This window comes from Neolamprologus multifasciatus, chromosome 14 (genome assembly GCF_963576455.1).
Source record: "Neolamprologus multifasciatus chromosome 14, fNeoMul1.2, whole genome shotgun sequence".
NCBI classification, from domain to species: Eukaryota; Metazoa; Chordata; class Actinopteri; order Cichliformes; family Cichlidae; genus Neolamprologus; species Neolamprologus multifasciatus.
Window position 1 is genome coordinate 40,211,810 of NC_140452.1, and position 21,202 is coordinate 40,233,011.

Genomic DNA, 21,202 nt, shown 5'->3' on the forward strand with positions numbered 1-21,202 from the left:
TGGCGAGAACCCTTGTCATGGTAAGGGCTGGGATAGTGCCAGTGAGGATTTGTAACCCACACCCCTATCCTCTTTTTATAGGTCGCTACCAGAAACTGGGAAAGCTATCCTGCGTGGATGAGGCCGACGTACATGGCTCACAGGACCTGAGCCTGTCCCTTGGGACGGATGGTGTGGTGGAGGTGGCTCTGGTCGACAGTGGCGCCCCCACGGAGGAGGAGAGATTACCTGAGGAGATGAGTAAACTGACTGAACGGTCTGACCTGTCTGAACTGCAGCAGGGCGAGCTACGTGCTTTATTGCTTAAATGGGAGAAGGTGTTCTCTAAAGATGATGAAGATTTTGGGAGGACTGACCTGCTGCATCATTGTATCCCCACAGGTGATGCAGCTCCCATTAGAGAGAGGTATCGTCCTTTGCCCCGTACGATGTATAAAGCAATGAGGAGTCTCTTGGCAGATATGATGGAAAAGGGAGTTATCTGGGAAAGCTGTAGCCCATGGGCTGCACTCATTGTTTTTATGAGAAAAAAAGATGGCACCTGGCGGTTCTGTGTGGACTACAGAAAATTGAATGCGGTGACACATAAAGACGCTTTCCCTCTGCCACGAATAGAAGAGACATTGACAAGCCTTACTCGAGCACAGTGGTTTTCCACCCTGGACTTAGCCAGCGGATACTGGCAGGTCCAAATGGACCCGACGGACAGGGAAAAGACTGCTTTTACTACCCCAGTCGGGTTGTTTGAGTTTGAGCGGATGCCGTTTGGTCTGTGCAATGCACCCGCTACATTTCAACGGCTGATGCAGCACTGTTTGAGTGGACAGATTGCAGAGTCTTTATTGGTGTACTTAGATGACATTATCATTTATTCACCTGACTTTTCGTCTCATTTACAGCATCTAGATGAAGTGTTTCAGAGGCTGTGGCGTCATGGCTTGAAGTTACAGCCGAACAAGTGCAAGTTCCTGCAACAGGAGGTGAAATTTCTGGGGCATGTAGTGGATAAGTGTGGTGTAAGATCAGACCCTGGTAAAATTTCTGCAGTTATGGATTGGCCGGTCCCTGATTCCATCAGACAAGTCAGATCTTTTTTGGGCCTGGCTGGCTACTACAGACGTTTTGTGTCCGGCTTTGCTAAAATCGGACGCCCGTTAAATGCATTATTGACAGGGGTCCCTGTGAACAAGAAAACAGACCGTCGCAAAGTGCAGTGGTCCCCAGAATGTCAAACGGCATTTGAGGCCCTCAAAGCAGCTTTAACGCAAGCACCTGTTTTAGCATACGTAGATTACTCTCTTCCATTTATTGTGTATACTGATGCCAGTGGTCGCGGGCTGGGAGCCGTTTTGGCCCAGGTTCAAGAGGGCCAAGAAAAGGTAATAGCGTACGCCAGCAGAAGCTTACACCACACGGAACGGAATGACGCCAACTATAGTTCCTTCAAGTTGGAGCTGTTAGCCCTTAAGTGGGCAGTTACCGAAAAGTTTAAAGACTATCTGACTGGTGCACAATTTGTTGTGTATACTGATAATAACCCTGTGGCCCATTTACAGACTGCTCGCTTGGGCGCAGTAGAACAATGTTGGGTTGCCCAGCTGGCCTCTTTCGACTACAAGATCAAGTATTGTTCGGGTAAGAGCAATATTAATGCTGATGCCCTTTCTCGATTCCCCACTGTCCCAGCAGAGCACCCGGAGGGGGCTGGATCAGAGCGTGGAGTCACTTCAGCAGCCATTGAACTGACTTGTGAGGTAGAGGGGAGTGACTGGGCAGAAGCACAAGCTCGTGATCCGGATATTCAAGTGGTAAAGCAACTTCTGGAAGCCCAGGTCGCACCCACAAAGCTAGAACGTCAGACATTGTCACATGGTGTGCGACGACTCCTGCAGCAACAAAAAAGACTTTTTATTAAAGACGGAATACTGTGCTGTAAAGTGTTGGACGAATATACCCAGGAGACTCGTTATCAAGTTGTGTGTCCTAGTTCCAGGTGCCATGAGGTGTGGCGGAAGATCCATGAGGCTGCTGCCCATGCGGGGGTAGATCGAACCCTCTCTCGGATACGGCAGCGACCACAGGCCCTTCGGATTTCCCAGTGCCAGTGTTTTATGGGTTTTTACCCCCTACTGACTGTGTGTCACCTCACCAGAGTGACTCAGGTATGTCCCTTAGGCGGTCCACTAGGACCACGCGTGGGATTCCACCAGAGCGTTATAGGGAGATGGAGCATTAGCAGGGACTGCTAATATTTCGGTGTGGGGGGATGTCATCCAGGGAAGGACGGATGTTGTTTTAATGTAAAGTGTGCTTATTTATTTTTTATATTGCATGTTTTGGTTATATCTTGTGGAGTGTTTTTATTTATACTGCATGTTTTGGTTGCATCTGTCAAATCGTCCTGAAGAGACTCCGCCCTTTTTCCCCTTTTTACTAATTTGACACACCTGAGAGGAACGGGAGTGGTAATTTATAGAGAGTGCTCAGTGACACATAAGGCTGGTGGAGCTTGGCGTCAAGGAGAGAGGAGGATACAGCGCCGGCAAGCAGAGACGCGGAGCGAGCGGTCCGACTGCTGCAGCAACAGGAGGCCAGATTACGTGTCTGCAGGAATTGGAGGCGATGAGATGGGCCGGTGCCGATTGGCGGTTACAAAGAAGCGGCGGGCAGAGTTAAGAGCTCTGCCCACCCGGGGTAAGTCTTTTGACTTTCCCCTTTTAATGAATGAAAGCTGCCTAAAAGAGTAGTAACTGCCGCTGCCTCCCTTCCTTTAGCGCACCGGGGCGCAGAACGCGGAGAGGAAGGCAAGGATGCCGCCGGGTTCCCCTCCTGCACCGCTCCATTGGATTTTTAATTCTTAGTGACTCTTATACCGTGGCGGACGCCACTGGACTTTTAATGTTGTGTTTTGTTGATTTTTATTGTGTTGTCCCTGGCCAGGGTTGTTTTAATTCATTTTACATTTTTAAGTATTTAAATATAATAAATTATATTTTAATTATACAGTTTTTAATTTGTTTGCTTTCCCTTGGCGGCTCCACTGCTCTGTCCGTTTGGAGGAAGGTTTCCCTCCTTTAAACAAACACTGTGAAAAACATCATCTTCGCTCCGTTACATGTAAAAACATAAACAAAATAAGGCATAACAATTCTAATTTCCAATTTCAGTTTTTCACAACATAAAGCTTTTTTCACCAATACCTACAGTAAATAATATAAATATATAAACAGTGCAAGCAATTTCCAGTGACAAGATATGCTGTAAACTTTATATTCATTTTTGCTCCAAATGGCACAGCAGCCTCAGAGAAAACATTAGAATGAGGCATCTTCAACATATGTTCATACAAGGCAGCTCAGTTTACCATAAATTGTATAAGTGTGCATTTATTTCTGCATATTTAGCAAAAATGTGCCATTTCTTCACTCAGTGAAGTGATGGTTAAGGTTCTTTCTGTGAAGCTGTAACTGTTTAGCAGTGAACAGGAGTCCTGCATGACTAAGATGTCCTTCACAAGGTCCAATTGCAGGAAGAGCTGTACAGATTTTGATTGACAGCTTCTTGATGTGGGGAAAGCCATGCAATAGATCCACACTTCCAGTGAATGGACATGAAAGGTACCTCTCCAACTCCCCTGCTTCTGGCTTTCCTGGCTTTCCTGACCCCATGAATCCATCATTTTAGTCAGTTAGGCTGCTGTTTGCGCTGGACTCATCCAGCTCTGAGTCTAGGTGATGTCTGAAGTTGAGACCTGTGTAAAGAGGTATGGTTTCCAAAATAATTAGGTCTGGTCATTATAGTGCTGTATACACTGCCAAGCTGCGGATGTTTGGCAAGAAGATTTGATCATACTGGAGATGTTTTTTACTAACTCTGGCTGAAAAACAAAATCACCCGGAGTATTGCCTTTTAACAGTTAAAGAAGTAGAGACGAGCTGTTTGCATGTGCGTTGGACTCTAGAGTCATTAACCAGGTTAGCTGTTAGCTTATAGGCTATAAGCGTGAGCTATAAGTTGTAGCTCACGATAGCTAACCGGCGAGCAGTCAAAAGGACAGCCGAAGCTGCACAAAACACCCACAAACCAAAAATGTGTATGGCCTCAGCCAACAACACTGGCCCTGGTGAAATGTGGATGGTAATGGCCAGCACCATAGACCTTGATGTAATGTGGATGGCCTTAGCCAACACCACTGGCCCTGGTGAAATGTAATTGGCCTCAGCCAGTGGCACAGGCCCTGTTATAATGTGGATGGCCACATCTAACAACACTGGCCCTGGTGAAATATGAATGGTATTGGTAAGCACCACACACCCTGGTGTAATGTGGATGTGGCCAATGTGGCCTTTGGTAACACCACTGGACCTGGTGAAATGTGCATGATATCAGCGCATGTAACAGTGAGAAATGCACTAATAAAGTGCACTAATACTTATTTTCCACCCTGATTTACGAATAAATTCTTTACAAATCCTACCATGTGAATTCATGGATTTTTTTTTCACATTCTGTCTCTCACAGTTGAAGTGTACCTCTGGTGCAAATTACTGACCTCTGTCATCATTTTAAGTGGGGGAACTTGCACAATCGGTGGCTGACTAAATACTTTTTTGCCCCACTGTATGAGTCACGCATATCAACAGGTTGTACTGGATGAGGAATCTAGAAAGTATGTCACAGTGAACACACACAGGGGTTTGTTTACATACACCAGGTTGCCATTTGGTGTGAGTTCAAGTCCTGCCATTTTTCAGCGCACCATGGAGAGTGTGTTGCAAGGTCTGACCAATGTTGCAGTGTATCTGGATGACATCATCCTGACAGGAAAGAATGACAAAGAACATCTTCAAATACTGGATGGAGTGCTGCAGCGCTTGGAGGAGCCGGGCCTGCGCTTAAAAAGGAGCAAATGTCAATTCATGGAGAAGGAAGTGACATTTTTAGGACATCGGGTGGATAAGACCGGTTTACATCCAGTGCCAGCAAAAGTGAAAGCAGTGCAGGAGGCGCCACCCACAAAATCAGTGACAGAGCTCAAAGCTTATTTGGGGTTGTTGAACTTCTATAATAATTTCTTGCCAAACTTGTCCACACTGTTGGCCCCACTGCACAAGCTTCTGAGAAAGGGGGAACCATGGTGTTGGGGACCAGCACAGGAGAAGGTTTTCTGCAAATCAAAGGAACTGTTGCAGTCAAGCAGTGTATTGGTACACTATGATGAGCAAAAAGATTTAATTCTTTCTTGCGATGCGTCCCCCTATGGAGTGGGAGCAGTACTAGCTCACCGCATGCCAGATGGTCAGGAAAAACCCATTGGGTTTGCATCACGTACCCTGAATGCAGCAGAAAAGAACTACTCACAGCTGGATAAAGAAGGATTGGCTGTAATATTTGGTGTACAGTATTTTCATAAGTACCTGTATGGCAGAAAGAGCAGTGCAAACGTTCAAAGAACTCATGAAAAAGAGTACTGGAGACACACTGGCAACCAAGTTAAACAGGGCTCTGTTTAGTTACAGAATCACACAACAGGGAAGTCTCCCGCTGAGTTGATGATGGGCCGGAAGTTGAGGTGTACTCTTGATCTCATACACCCTGATTTGAAACAGAAAGTGACAGCAAAACAAGACACCCAAAGACTGTATCATGATAGACATGCCAAGGAGCGCATGTTTGTTATTGGAGACACAGTATATACCAGAAACTATGGCAGAGGACCCAAATGGATACCAGGACTTATACAAGAGATGACGGGGCCTGTTTCCTACTTGGTGATGCTGGGCAATGGGACAGTGGTGAGGCATCACGTAGATCAGCTGTTTGCCCGCCTGGAGCCGTGTCTGGCAGCAGGAATGCCTGAAGGCCACCCAGGTGAGCCTCCAAAGGCAGCCCCAAACATCGGCGCTGAGACAGGAGACGAGGATGAGAGACACATGGAGGTGCAAGTTACACCAGTGGTGAAGCCACATATGGAGAGTAGTGATTCACAGGAATCACCTGCCACTGGGTTAAGGCGGTCGCAAAGAACCAAGAGACCGCCGGAGCACCTGAGAGACTTTGTGCCGTGATTACAATAATAAGAAGGAGATTACGGTGAACTGTTATAGGTTAACCTAAGACTGTTGGACTAAAGGTTCATTATTACAGAGTGAAATTTCAATAAAGGCTGGGGACGGGGTTGTTGCAATTTTATAAAGGTGAAGTTTTTGTTTATGGGTATTTTCTGTAGTGATTAAAACTACAGAGTAGTTTCAGTTTAAGGGGGGAGGAATGTTATGTTGTGGCAGGGATTTGTCCACCAGGGGGCAACAGTTGTTGGAGAGTTTTCAGTCTGTGGGGCGCATGCCCCGGTTCTCTTAATAAAGAAGTAACTGTGAGTTAAACATGGTCTCCGTGGTTCCTTAGTCCTAGGATATTACATATACAATTCAATATCCATCCCCGTGCTGGGCAAACAGGTTTTGAAGCTGTTTGAGCTAAGATTTTCAAGTTCTTCACATAATGAAAACCTATACTTTGTTTCGGGCGAATTCCCCCATTCAAATGCATGTAATCGTAGGAAACGCACTGTCTTGACGAAATAAAGCGTTTTTGTACAACTTCATATAAATAGCTGTAAGTTTTGATAGAAGACTCAGACACACATATTTACGGCGTTATCTTATAGAATTCAATATCCATCCCCGTGCAGGGCAAACAGGTTTTGAAGCTGTTTGAGCTAAGATTTTCAACTTATTCACATAATGAAAACCTATACTTTGTTTCGGGCGAATTCCCCCATTCAAATGCATGTAATCGTAGGAAACGCACTGTCTTGACGAAATAAAGCGTTTTTGTACAGCTTCATATAAATAGCTTTAAGTCTTGATAGAAGAAGCATACACACATATTTGTGGCTTTCTCTAATACAATTCAATATCCATCCCCGTGCTGGGCAAACAGGTTTTGAAGCTGTTTGAGCTAAGATTTTCAAGTTATTCACATAATGAAAACCTATACTTTGTTTCGGGCGAGTTCCCCATTCAAATGCATGTAATCGTAGGAAACGCACTGTCTTGACGAAATAAAGCGTTTTTGTACAACTTCATATAAATAGCTGTAAGTTTTGATAGACGACTCAGACACACATATTTAAGGTATTATCTTATACAGTCCAAGATCCCCGTGCTGGGCAAACAGGTTTTGAAGCTGTTTGAGTTAAGATTTTCAAGTTATTCACATAATGAAAACCTATACTTTGTTTCGGACGAGTTCCCCATTCAAATGCATGTAATCGTAGGAAACGCACTGTCTTGACGAAATAAAGCGTTTTTGTACAACTTCATATAAATAGCTGTAAGTCTTGATAGAAGAAGCATACACACATATTTAAGGCGTTATCTTATACAGTTCAAGATCCCCGTGCTGGGCAAACAAGTTTTGAAGCTGTTTGAGCTAAGATTTTCAAGTTATTCACATAATGAAAACCTATACTTTGTTTCGGGCGAGTTCCCCATTCAAATGCATGTAATCGTAGGAAACGCACTGTCTTGACGAAATAAAGCGTTTTTGTACAACTTCATATAAATAGCTGTAAGTCTTGATAGAAGAAGCATACACACATATTTAAGGCGTTATCTTATACAGTTCAAGATCCCCGTGCTGGGCAAACAGGTTTTGAAGCTGTTTGAGCTAAGATTTTCAAGTTATTCACATAATGAAAACTTATACTTTGTTTCGGACGAGTTCCCCATTCAAATGCATGTAATCGTAGGAAACGCACTGTCTTGACGAAATAAAGCGTTTTTGTACAACTTCATATAAATAGCTGTAAGTCTTGATAGAAGAAGCATACACACATATTTAAGGCGTTGTCTTATACAGTTCAAGATCCCCGTGCTGGGCAAACAGGTTTTGAAGCTGTTTGAGCTAAGATTTTCAAGTTATTCACATAATGAAAACCTATACTTTGTTTCGGGCGAGTTCCCCATTCAAATGCATGTAATCGTAGGAAACGCACTGTCTTGACGAAATAAAGCGTTTTTGTACAACTTCATATAAATAGCTGTAAGTCTTGATAGAAGAAGCATACACACATATTTAAGGCGTTATCTTATACAGTTCAAGATCCCCGTGCTGGGCAAACAGGTTTTGAAGCTGTTTGAGCTAAGATTTTCAAGTTATTCACATAATGAAAACTTATACTTTGTTTCGGACGAGTTCCCCATTCAAATGCATGTAATCGTAGGAAACGCACTGTCTTGACGAAATAAAACGTTTTTGTACAACTTCATATAAATAGCTGTAAGTTTTGATAGACGACTCAGACACACATATTTAAGGTGTTATCTTATACAGTTCAAGATCCCCGTGCTGGGCAAACAGGTTTTGAAGCTGTTTGAGCTAAGATTTTCAAGTTATTCACATAATGAAAACCTATACTTTGTTTCGGACGAGTTCCCCATTCAAATGCATGTAATCGTAGGAAACGCACTGTCTTGACTAAATAAAGCGTTTTTGTACAACTTCATATAAATAGCTGTAAGTCTTGATAGAAGAAGCATACACACATATTTGTGGCTTTCTCTTATACTGTTATGTTGTGGCAGGGATTTGTCCACCAGGGCGCAACAGTTGTTGGAGAGTTTTCAGTCTGTGGGGCGCATGCCCCGGTTCTCTTAATAAAGAAGTAACTGTGAGTTAAACATGGTCTCCGTGGTTCCTTAGTCCTAGGATATTACATATGGCGACGAGGATAAAAGCCAGGTGTTGCTGTGAAGTTACACCGTGATAAGTGACTTATGAAGTGAGGTTGGCAAGTGGTACAGCGCTAGCATCTGTTGGAAGCGGAGCGTAACCCTCAGTGTGGAATAATGGCTACCACTTTGGGCTTGGTGGCACCGTTCGACAGCGAGCTGCAATCCTGGGAGGAATATTGTGAGATTTTGGATTACTTCTTTGTGGCGAATGATATTAAGGAGGAGGAGAAGAAGCGAGCGGTACTGTTGAGTTGCGTGGGCGCACAGACCTATGCCCTGATTAGGAACCTACTCAGTCCGGTCAAGCCAGGGGATCGGTCTTATGCTGAGTTGGTGGGATTGTTGAACAATCATTTTCACCCTAAGCCGAGTGAAATTGTGCAGCGGTGGAAGTTTAACACACGAAATAGAAGGCCGGAGGAAAGTGTGGGCGATTATGTAGCGGAGCTGAGGAAGCTTGCACAGGACTGCAACTTTGGAGACTCCCTGACGGTGATGCTGCGGGATCGTTTAGTATGTGGAATAAGCGACGACAGGACACAGCGCAGATTGTTAGCAGAGGATTCGCTAACATTTGAAAAGGCGCTGAAGTTTGCTCAAGCAATGGAGGCTGCTAACAGAGACATTGTGGATTTGAAAAGCATGACGGAACAGTCGCAATTCACTAAAGGATTAGGAGCGGTGAACAAGATGGAGGACAGCGGCTCGACGTCACAACAGGTTATCAGGAAGTGCTACAGATGTGGAGGGCTAAATCATGTGGCCAAGGACTGCAGGTTTGTTTCAGAAAAATGCCACAACTGTGGAAAGGTGGGACACATAAAAAGGGTCTGCCGAATGAAAATGGAACAAAAAGTAGGGCGTGGCAGACAAGGTAAACAAGCCCATTTCTTGGAAGAGGAGAATGTGGAGAGTGAGGAAGAAGGAGCTGAAATGCACCACATAAAGGCAAGTGTGACTATGTATAATGTGCAGGAGGAGATTAGCATCCCAAGGGAGGAACCAATCAGACAGAAGCTAAAAGTAAATGGACAGAATGTGACATTTGAAGTAGACACAGGCTGTGGCTACACTATCATGTCGAAGGAGTCATTTAAAAAACTTTTTGAAGGCAGTAATGCGCCCAAAGTAAGCAAGTGTGGAATCAAACTGAGAACGTATGGAGGCCACAAGGTACCCGTGTGGGGAGCAGCCCAAGTGCAGGTGGAATTCAGAGACAGTAAAAAAAAACTGGATGTGGTGGTGGTTGAAGGGGCTGGAACTAGTTTGATGGGTCGGGGATGGATTAAGGCCCTCCAATTAGATTGGCAACCTGTACATAAGATAGAAGGCAGAGATGATGCCTTACAGCGAATACTGGCCAGACATGAAACAGTGTTTAAGGACGAGTTGGGAACACTGAAGGGGTTTGCAGCAAAGATACATGTCGCTAGTGATGCCAAACCGTGCTTCTATAAGCCCCGATCAGTTCCGTTTGCTATGAAAAAGAAAGTGGAGCAGGAACTGGAGAGACTGTTGGAGGAGAAGATCATCCAACCAGTGAAATTCTCAGAGTGGGCCGCACCCATCGTACCCGTACTAAAGCCAGACTCCAGCGCCAGAATTTGTGGTGACTACAAACTGACTGTTAACAAGGTGTCGCTTGTAGAACAATACCTCATTCCACGAATGGAGGACATGATAGCGGGGCTGGCGGGAGGAGAAAAATACACCAAGTTAGATACAGTGGGGCAAAAAAGTATTTAGTCAGCCACCGATTGTGCAAGTTCCCCCACTTAAAATGATGACAGAGGTCAGTAATTTGCACCAGAGGTACACTTCAACTGTGAGAGACAGAATGTGAAAAAAAAATCCATGAATTCACATGGTAGGATTTGTAAAGAATTTATTCGTAAATCAGGGTGGAAAATAAGTATTTGGTCAATAACAAAAATACAACTCAATACTTTGTAACATAACCTTTGTTGGCAATAACAGAGGTCAAACGTTTACTATAGGTCTTTACCAGGTTTGCACACACAGTAGCTGGTATTTTGGCCCATTCCTCCATGCAGATCTTCTCAAGAGCAGTGATGTTTTGGGGCTGTCGCCGAGCAACACGGACTTTCAACTCCCGCCACAGATTTTCTATGGGGTTGAGGTCTGGAGACTGGCTAGGCCACTCCAGGACTTTCAAATGCTTCTTACGGAGCCACTCCTTTGTTGCCTGGGCGGTGTGTTTTGGAAGACCCAGCCTCGTTTCATCTTCAAAGTTCTCACTGATGGAAGGAGGTTTTGGCTCAAAATCTCACGATACTTGGCCCCATTCATTCTGTCCTTAACACGGATCAGTCGTCCTGTCCCCTTGGCAGAAAAACAGCCCCATAACATGATGTTTCCACCCCCATGCTTCACAGTAGGTATGGTGTTCTTGGGATGCAACTCAGTATTCTTCTTCCTCCAAACACGACGAGTTGAGTTTATACCAAAAAGTTCTACTTCGGTTTCATCTGACCACATGACATTCTCCCAATCCTCTGCTGTATCATCCATGTGCTCTCTGGCAAACTTCAGACGGGCCTGGACATGAACTGGCTTCAGCAGCGGAACACGTCTGGCACTGCGGGATTTGATTCCCTGCCGTTGTAGTGTGTTACTGATGGTGACCTTTGTTACTTTGGTCCCAGCTCTCTGCAGGTCATTCACCAGGTCCCCCCGTGTGGTTCTGGGATCTTTGCTCACCGTTCTCATGATCATTTTGACCCCACGGGATGAGATCTTGCGTGGAGCCCCAGATCGAGGGAGATTATCAGTGGTCTTGTATGTCTTCCATTTTCTGATGATTGCTCCCACAGTTGATTTTTTCACACCAAGCTGCTTGCCTATTGTAGATTCACTCTTCCCAGTCTGGTGCAGGTCTACAATTCTTTTCCTGGTGTCCTTCGAAAGCTCTTTGGTCTTGGCCATGGCGGAGTTTGGAGTCTGACTGGTTGAGGCTGTGGACAGGTGTCTTTTATACAGATGATGAGGTCAAACAGGTGCCATTCATACAGGTAACGAGTGGGGGACAGAAAAGCTTCTTACAGAAGACGTTACAGGTCTGTGAGAGCCAGGGATTTTCCTTGTTTGAGGTGACCAAATACTTATTTTCCACCCTGATTTACGAATAAATTCTTTACAAATCCTACCATGTGAATTCATGGATTTTTTTTTCACATTCTGTCTCTCACAGTTGAAGTGTACCTCTGGTGCAAATTACTGACCTCTGTCATCATTTTAAGTGGGGGAACTTGCACAATCGGTGGCTGACTAAATACTTTTTTGCCCCACTGTATGAGTCACGCATATCAACAGGTTGTACTGGATGAGGAATCTAGAAAGTATGTCACAGTGAACACACACAGGGGTTTGTTTACATACACCAGGTTGCCATTTGGTGTGAGTTCAAGTCCTGCCATTTTTCAGCGCACCATGGAGAGTGTGTTGCAAGGTCTGACCAATGTTGCAGTGTATCTGGATGACATCATCCTGACAGGAAAGAATGACAAAGAACATCTTCAAACACTGGATGGAGTGCTGCAGCGCTTGGAGGAGCCGGGCCTGCGCTTAAAAAGGAGCAAATGTCAATTCATGGAGAAGGAAGTGACATTTTTAGGACATCGGGTGGATAAGACCGGTTTACATCCAGTGCCAGCAAAAGTGAAAGCAGTGCAGGAGGCGCCACCCACAAAATCAGTGACAGAGCTCAAAGCTTATTTGGGGTTGTTGAACTTCTATAATAATTTCTTGCCAAACTTGTCCACACTGTTGGCCCCACTGCACAAGCTTCTGAGAAAGGGGGAACCATGGTGTTGGGGACCAGCACAGGAGAAGGTTTTCTGCAAATCAAAGGAACTGTTGCAGTCAAGCAGTGTATTGGTACACTATGATGAGCAAAAAGATTTAATTCTTTCTTGCGATGCGTCCCCCTATGGAGTGGGAGCAGTACTAGCTCACCGCATGCCAGATGGTCAGGAAAAACCCATTGGGTTTGCATCACGTACCCTGAATGCAGCAGAAAAGAACTACTCACAGCTGGATAAAGAAGGATTGGCTGTAATATTTGGTGTACAGTATTTTCATAAGTACCTGTATGGCAGAAAGAGCAGTGCAAACGTTCAAAGAACTCATGAAAAAGAGTACTGGAGACACACTGGCAACCAAGTTAAACAGGGCTCTGTTTAGTTACAGAATCACACAACAGGGAAGTCTCCCGCTGAGTTGATGATGGGCCGGAAGTTGAGGTGTACTCTTGATCTCATACACCCTGATTTGAAACAGAAAGTGACAGCAAAACAAGACACCCAAAGACTGTATCATGATAGACATGCCAAGGAGCGCATGTTTGTTATTGGAGACACAGTATATACCAGAAACTATGGCAGAGGACCCAAATGGATACCAGGACTTATACAAGAGATGACGGGGCCTGTTTCCTACTTGGTGATGCTGGGCAATGGGACAGTGGTGAGGCATCACGTAGATCAGCTGTTTGCCCGCCTGGAGCCGTGTCTGGCAGCAGGAATGCCTGAAGGCCACCCAGGTGAGCCTCCAAAGGCAGCCCCAAACATCGGCGCTGAGACAGGAGACGAGGATGAGAGACACATGGAGGTGCAAGTTACACCAGTGGTGAAGCCACATATGGAGAGTAGTGATTCACAGGAATCACCTGCCACTGGGTTAAGGCGGTCGCAAAGAACCAAGAGACCGCCGGAGCACCTGAGAGACTTTGTGCCGTGATTACAATAATAAGAAGGAGATTACGGTGAACTGTTATAGGTTAACCTAAGACTGTTGGACTAAAGGTTCATTATTACAGAGTGAAATTTCAATAAAGGCTGGGGACGGGGTTGTTGCAATTTTATAAAGGTGAAGTTTTTGTTTATGGGTATTTTCTGTAGTGATTAAAACTACAGAGTAGTTTCAGTTTAAGGGGGGAGGAATGTTATGTTGTGGCAGGGATTTGTCCACCAGGGGGCAACAGTTGTTGGAGAGTTTTCAGTCTGTGGGGCGCATGCCCCGGTTCTCTTAATAAAGAAGTAACTGTGAGTTAAACATGGTCTCCGTGGTTCCTTAGTCCTAGGATATTACATATACAATTCAATATCCATCCCCGTGCTGGGCAAACAGGTTTTGAAGCTGTTTGAGCTAAGATTTTCAAGTTCTTCACATAATGAAAACCTATACTTTGTTTCGGGCGAATTCCCCCATTCAAATGCATGTAATCGTAGGAAACGCACTGTCTTGACGAAATAAAGCGTTTTTGTACAACTTCATATAAATAGCTGTAAGTTTTGATAGAAGACTCAGACACACATATTTACGGCGTTATCTTATAGAATTCAATATCCATCCCCGTGCAGGACAAACAGGTTTTGAAGCTGTTTGAGCTAAGATTTTCAACTTATTCACATAATGAAAACCTATACTTTGTTTCGGACGAGTTCCCCATTCAAATGCATGTAATCGTAGGAAACGCACTGTCTTGACGAAATAAAGCGTTTTTGTACAACTTCATATAAATAGCTGTAAGTCTTGATAGAAGAAGCACACACACATATTTAAGGCGTTATCTTATACAGTTCAAGATCCCCGTGCTGGGCAAACAGGTTTTGAAGCTGTTTGAGCTAAGATTTTCAAGTTATTCACATAATGAAAACCTATACTTTGTTTCGGGCGAGTTCCCCATTCAAATGCATGTAATCGTAGGAAACGCACTGTCTTGACGAAATAAAGCGTTTTTGTACAACTTCATATAAATAGCTGTAAGTCTTGATAGAAGAAGCGTACACACATATTTAAGGCGTTATCTTATACAGTTCAAGATCCCCGTGCTGGGCAAACAGGTTTTGAAGCTGTTTGAGCTAAGATTTTCAAGTTATTCACATAATGAAAACTTATACTTTGTTTCGGACGAGTTCCCCATTCAAATGCATGTAATCGTAGGAAACGCACTGTATTGACGAAATAAAGCGTTTTTGTACAACTTCATATAAATAGCTGTAAGTCTTGATAGACGACTCAGACACACATATTTAAGGTATTATCTTATACAGTTCAAGATCCCCGTGCTGGGCAAACAGGTTTTGAAGCTGTTTGAGCTAAGATTTTCAAGTTATTCACATAATGAAAACCTATACTTTGTTTCGGGCGAGTTCCCCATTCAAATGCATGTAATCGTAGGAAACGCACTGTCTTGACGAAATAAAGCGTTTTTGTACAACTTCATATAAATAGCTGTAAGTCTTGATAGAAGAAGCGTACACACATATTTAAGGCGTTATCTTATACAGTTCAAGATCCCCGTGCTGGGCAAACAGGTTTTGAAGCTGTTTGAGCTAAGATTTTCAAGTTATTCACGTAATGAAAACCTATACTTTGTTTTGGACGAGTTCCCCATTCAAATGCATGTAATCGTAGGAAACGCACTGTCTTGACGAAATAAAGCGTTTTTGTACAACTTCATATAAATAGCTCTAAGTTTTGATAGACGACTCAGACACACATATTTAAGGTATTATCTTATACAGTTCAAGATCCCCGTGCTGGGCAAACAGGTTTTGAAGCTGTTTGAGCTAAGATTTTCAAGTTATTCACATAATGAAAACCTATACTTTGTTTCGGACGAGTTCCCCATTCAAATGCATGTAATCGTAGGAAACGCACTGTCTTGACGAAATAAAGCGTTTTTGTACAACTTCATATAAATAGCTGTAAGTCTTGATAGAAGAAGCATACACACATATTTAAGGCGTTATCTTATACAGTTCAAGATCCCCGTGCTGGGCAAACAGGTTTTGAAGCTGTTTGAGCTAAGATTTTCAAGTTATTCACATAATGAAAACCTATACTTTGTTTCGGGCGAGTTCCCCATTCAAATGCATGTAATCGTAGGAAACGCACTGTCTTGACGAAATAAAGCGTTTTTGTACAACTTCATATAAATAGCTGTAAGTTTTGATAGACGACTCAGACACACATATTTAAGGCGTTATCTTATACAGTTCAAGATCCCCGTGCTGGGCAAACAGGTTTTGAAGCTGTTTGAGCTAAGATTTTCAAGTTATTCACATAATGAAAACCTATACTTTGTTTCGGGCGAGTTCCCCATTCAAATGCATGTAATCGTAGGAAACGCACTGTCTTGACGAAATAAAGCGTTTTTGTACAACTTCATATAAATAGCTGTAAGTTTTGATAGACGACTCAGACACACATATTTAAGGTATTATCTTATACAGTTCAAGGTCCCCGTGCTGGGCAAACAGGTTTTGAAGCTGTTTGAGCTAAGATTTTCAAGTTATTCACATAATGAAAACCTATACTTTGTTTTGGGCGAGTTCCCCATTCAAATGCATGTAATCGTAGGAAACGCACTGTCTTGACGAAATAAAGCGTTTTTGTACAACTTCATATAAATAGCTGTAAGTCTTGATAGAAGAAGCATACACACATATTTAAGGCGTTATCTTATACAGTTCAAGATCCCCGTGCTGGGCAAACAGGTTTTGAAGCTGTTTGAGCTAAGATTTTCAAGTTATTCACATAATGAAAACCTATACTTTGTTTCGGACGAGTTCCCCATTCAAATGCATGTAATCGTAGGAAACGCACTGTCTTGACGAAATAAAGCGTTTTTGTACAACTTCATATAAATAGCTGTAAGTTTTGATAGACGACTCAGACACACATATTTAAGGTATTATCTTATACAGTTCAAGGTCCCCGTGCTGGGCAAACAGGTTTTGAAGCTGTTTGAGCTAAGATTTTCAAGTTATTCACATAATGAAAACCTATACTTTGTTTTGGGCGAGTTCCCCATTCAAATGCATGTAATCGTAGGAAACGCACTGTCTTGACGAAATAAAGCGTTTTTGTACAACTTCATATAAATAGCTGTAAGTCTTGATAGAAGAAGCATACACACATATTTAAGGCGTTATCCTATACAGTTCAAGATCCCCGTGCTGGGCAAACAGGTTTTGAAGCTGTTTGAGCTAAGATTTTCAAGTTATTCACATAATGAAAACCTATACTTTGTTTCGGACGAGTTCCCCATTCAAATGCATGTAATCGTAGGAAACGCACTGTCTTGACGAAATAAAGCGTTTTTGTACAACTTCATATAAATAGCTGTAAGTCTTGATAGAAGAAGCATACACACCTATTTAAGGCGTTATCTTATACAGTTCAAGATCCCCGTGCTGGGCAAACAGGTTTTGAAGCTGTTTGAGCTAAGATTTTCAAGTTATTCACATAATGAAAACCTATACTTTGTTTCGGACGAGTTCCCCATTCAAATGCATGTAATCGTAGGAAACGCACTGTCTTGACGAAATAAAGCGTTTTTGTACAACTTCATATAAATAGCTGTAAGTCTTGATAGACGACTCAGACACACATATTTAAGGTATTATCTTATACAGTTCAAGGTCCCCGTGCTGGGCAAACAGGTTTTGAAGCTGTTTGAGCTAAGATTTTCAAGTTATTCACATAATGAAAACCTATACTTTGTTTTGGGCGAGTTCCCCATTCAAATGCATGTAATCGTAGGAAACGCACTGTCTTGACGAAATAAAGCGTTTTTGTACAACTTCATATAAATAGCTGTAAGTCTTGATAGAAGAAGCATACACACATATTTAAGGCGTTATCTTATACAGTTCAAGATCCCCGTGCTGGGCAAACAGGTTTTGAAGCTGTTTGAGCTAAGATTTTCAAGTTATTCACATAATGAAAACTTATACTTTGTTTCGGGCGAGTTCCCCATTCAAATGCATGTAATCGTAGGAAACGCACTGTCTTGACGAAATAAAGCGTTTTTGTACAACTTCATATAAATAGCTGTAAGTTTTGATAGACGACTCAGACACACATATTTAAGGCGTTATCTTATACAGTTCAAGATCCCCGTGCTGGGCAAACAGGTTTTGAAGCTGTTTGAGCTAAGATTTTCAAGTTATTCACATAATGAAAACCTATACTTTGTTTCGGACGAGTTCCCCATTCAAATGCATGTAATCGTAGGAAACGCACTGTCTTGACGAAATAAAGCGTTTTTGTACAACTTCATATAAATAGCTGTAAGTCTTGATAGAAGAAGCATACACACCTATTTAAGGCGTTATCTTATACAGTTCAAGATCCCCGTGCTGGGCAAACAGGTTTTGAAGCTGTTTGAGCTAAGATTTTCAAGTTATTCACATAATGAAAACTTATACTTTGTTTCGGGCGAGTTCCCCATTCAAATGCATGTAATCGTAGGAAACGCACTGTCTTGACGAAATAAAGCGTTTTTGTACAACTTCATATAAATAGCTGTAAGTTTGGATAGACGACTCAGACACACATATTTAAGGCGTTATCTTATACAGTTCAAGATCCCCGTGCTGGGCAAACAGGTTTTGAAGCTGTTTGAGCTAAGATTTTCAAGTTATTCACATAATGAAAACCTATACTTTGTTTCGGACGAGTTCCCCATTCAAATGCATGTAATCGTAGGAAACGCACTGTCTTGACGAAATAAAGCGTTTTTGTACAACTTCATATAAATAGCTGTAAGTCTTGATAGACGACTCAGACACACATATTTAAGGCGTTATCTTATACAGTTCAAGATCCCCGTGCTGGGCAAACAGGTTTTGAAGCTGTTTGAGCTAAGATTTTCAAGTTATTCACATAATGAAAACCTATACTTTGTTTTGGGCGAGTTCCCCATTCAAATGCATGTAATCGTAGGAAACGCACTGTCTTGACGAAATAAAGCGTTTTTGTACAACTTCATATAAATAGCTGTAAGTCTTGATAGAAGAAGCATACACACATATTTAAGGCGTTATCTTATACAGTTCAAGATCCCCGTGCTGGGCAAACAGGTTTTGAAGCTGTTTGAGTTAAGATTTTCAAGTTATTCACATAATGAAAACCTATACTTTGTTTCGGGCGAGTTCCCCATTCAAATGCATGTAATCGTAGGAAACGCACTGTCTTGACGAAATAAAGCGTTTTTGTACAACTTCATATAAATAGCTGTAAGTTTTGATAGACGACTCAGACACACATATTTAAGGCGTTATCTTATACAGTTCAAGATCCCCGTGCTGGGCAAACAGGTTTTGAAGCTGTTTGAGCTAAGATTTTCAAGTTATTCACATAATGAAAACCTATACTTTGTTTCGGACGAGTTCCCCATTCAAATGCATGTAATCGTAGGAAACGCACTGTCTTGACGAAATAAAGCGTTTTTGTACAACTTCATATAAATAGCTGTAAGTCTTGATAGACGACTCAGACACACATATTTAAGGCGTTATCTTATACAGTTCAAGATCCCCGTGCTGGGCAAACAGGTTTTGAAGCTGTTTGAGCTAAGATTTTCAAGTTATTCACATAATGAAAACCTATACTTTGTTTTGGGCGAGTTCCCCATTCAAATGCATGTAATCGTAGGAAACGCACTGTCTTGACGAAATAAAGCGTTTTTGTACAACTTCATATAAATAGCTGTAAGTCTTGATAGAAGAAGCATACACACATATTTAAGGCGTTATCTTATACAGTTCAAGATCCCCGTGCTGGGCAAACAGGTTTTGAAGCTGTTTGAGCTAAGATTTTCAAGTTATTCACATAATGAAAACCTATACTTTGTTTCGGGCGAGTTCCCCATTCAAATGCATGTAATCGTAGGAAACGCACTGTCTTGACGAAATAAAGCGTTTTTGTACAACTTCATATAAATAGCTGTAAGTTTTGATAGACGACTCAGACACACATATTTAAGGCGTTATCTTATACAGTTCAAGATCCCCGTGCTGGGCAAACAGGTTTTGAAGCTGTTTGAGCTAAGATTTTCAAGTTATTCACATAATGAAAACCTATACTTTGTTTCGGACGAGTTCCCCATTCAAATGCATGTAATCGTAGGAAACGCACTGTCTTGACGAAATAAAGCGTTTTTGTACAACTTCATATAAATAGCTGTAAGTCTTGATAGAAGAAGCATACACACATATTTAAGGCGTTATCTTATACAGTTCAAGATCCCCGTGCTGGGCAAACAGGTTTTGAAGCTGTTTGAGCTAAGATTTTCAAGTTATTCACATAATGAAAACCTATACTTTGTTTCGGGCGAGTTCCCCATTCAAATGCATGTAATCGTAGGAAACGCACTGTCTTGACGAAATAAAGCGTTTTTGTACAACTTCATATAAATAGCTGTAAGTCTTGATAGAAGACTCAGACACACATATTTAAGGCGTTATCTTATACAGTTCAAGATCCCCGTGCTGGGCAAACAGGTTTTGAAGCTGTTTGAGCTAAGATTTTCAAGTTATTCACATAATGAAAACCTATACTTTGTTTCGGGCGAGTTCCCCATTCAAATGCATGTAATCGTAGGAAACGCACTGTCTTGACGAAATAAAGCGTTTTTGTACAACTTCATATAAATAGCTGTAAGTCTTGATAGAAGAAGCATACACACATATTTAAGGCGTTATCTTATACAGTTCAAGATCCCCGTGCTGGGCAAACAGGTTTTGAAGCTGTTTGAGCTAAGATTTTCAAGTTATTCACATAATGAAAACCTATACTTTGTTTCGGGCGAGTTCCCCATTCAAATGCATGTAATCGTAGGAAACGCACTGTCTTGACGAAATAAAGCGTTTTTTGTACAACTTCATATAAATAGCTGTAAGTCTTGATAGACGACTCAGACACACATATTTAAGGCGTTATCTTATACAGTTCAAGATCCCCGTGCTGGGCAAACAGGTTTTGAAGCTGTTTGAGCTAAGATTTTCAAGTTATTCACATAATGAAAACCTATACTTTGTTTCGGACGAGTTCCCCATTCAAATGCATGTAATCGTAGGAAACGCACTGTCTTGACGAAATAAAGCGTTTTTGTACAACTTCATATAAATAGCTGTAAGTCTTGATAGAAGAAGCATACACACATATTTAAGGCGTTATCTTATACAGTTCAAGATCCCCGTGCTGGGCAAACAGGTTTTGAAGCTGTTTGAGCTAAGATTTTCAACTTATTCACATAATGAAAACCTATACTTTGTTTCGGACGAGTTCCCCATTCAAATGCATGTAATCGTAGGAAACGCACTGTCTTGACGAAATAAAGCGTTTTTGTACAACTTCATATAAATAGCTGTAAGTCTTGATAGACGACTCAGACACACATATTTAAGGCGTTATCTTATACAGTTCAAGATCCCCGTGCTGGGCAAACAGGTTTTGAAGCTGTTTGAGCTAAGATTTTCAAGTTATTCACATAATGAAAACCTATACTTTGTTTCGGGCGAGTTCCCCATTCAAATGCATGTAATCGTAGGAAACGCACTGTCTTGACGAAATAAAGCGTTTTTGTACAACGTCATATAAATAGCTGTAAGTTTGATAGACGACTCAGACACACATATTTAAGGCGTTAT

The 21,202-nt window shown here is 42.2% G+C and overlaps 1 protein-coding gene across 1 annotated transcript; it reads left to right on the plus strand.

Moving 5' to 3' along the window:
- The first annotated feature begins 8,612 nt into the window (after positions 1–8,612).
- Positions 8,613–10,419, plus strand: LOC146504672 (uncharacterized). Its single transcript, XM_085184407.1, has 2 exons — positions 8,613–10,313; positions 10,387–10,419. The coding sequence occupies exons 1-2, from the start codon at positions 8,853–8,855 to the stop codon at positions 10,417–10,419; spliced, it is 1,494 nt and encodes a 497-aa protein (XP_085040533.1). The 5' UTR covers positions 8,613–8,852.
- The last annotated feature ends 10,783 nt before the right edge of the window (positions 10,420–21,202 follow it).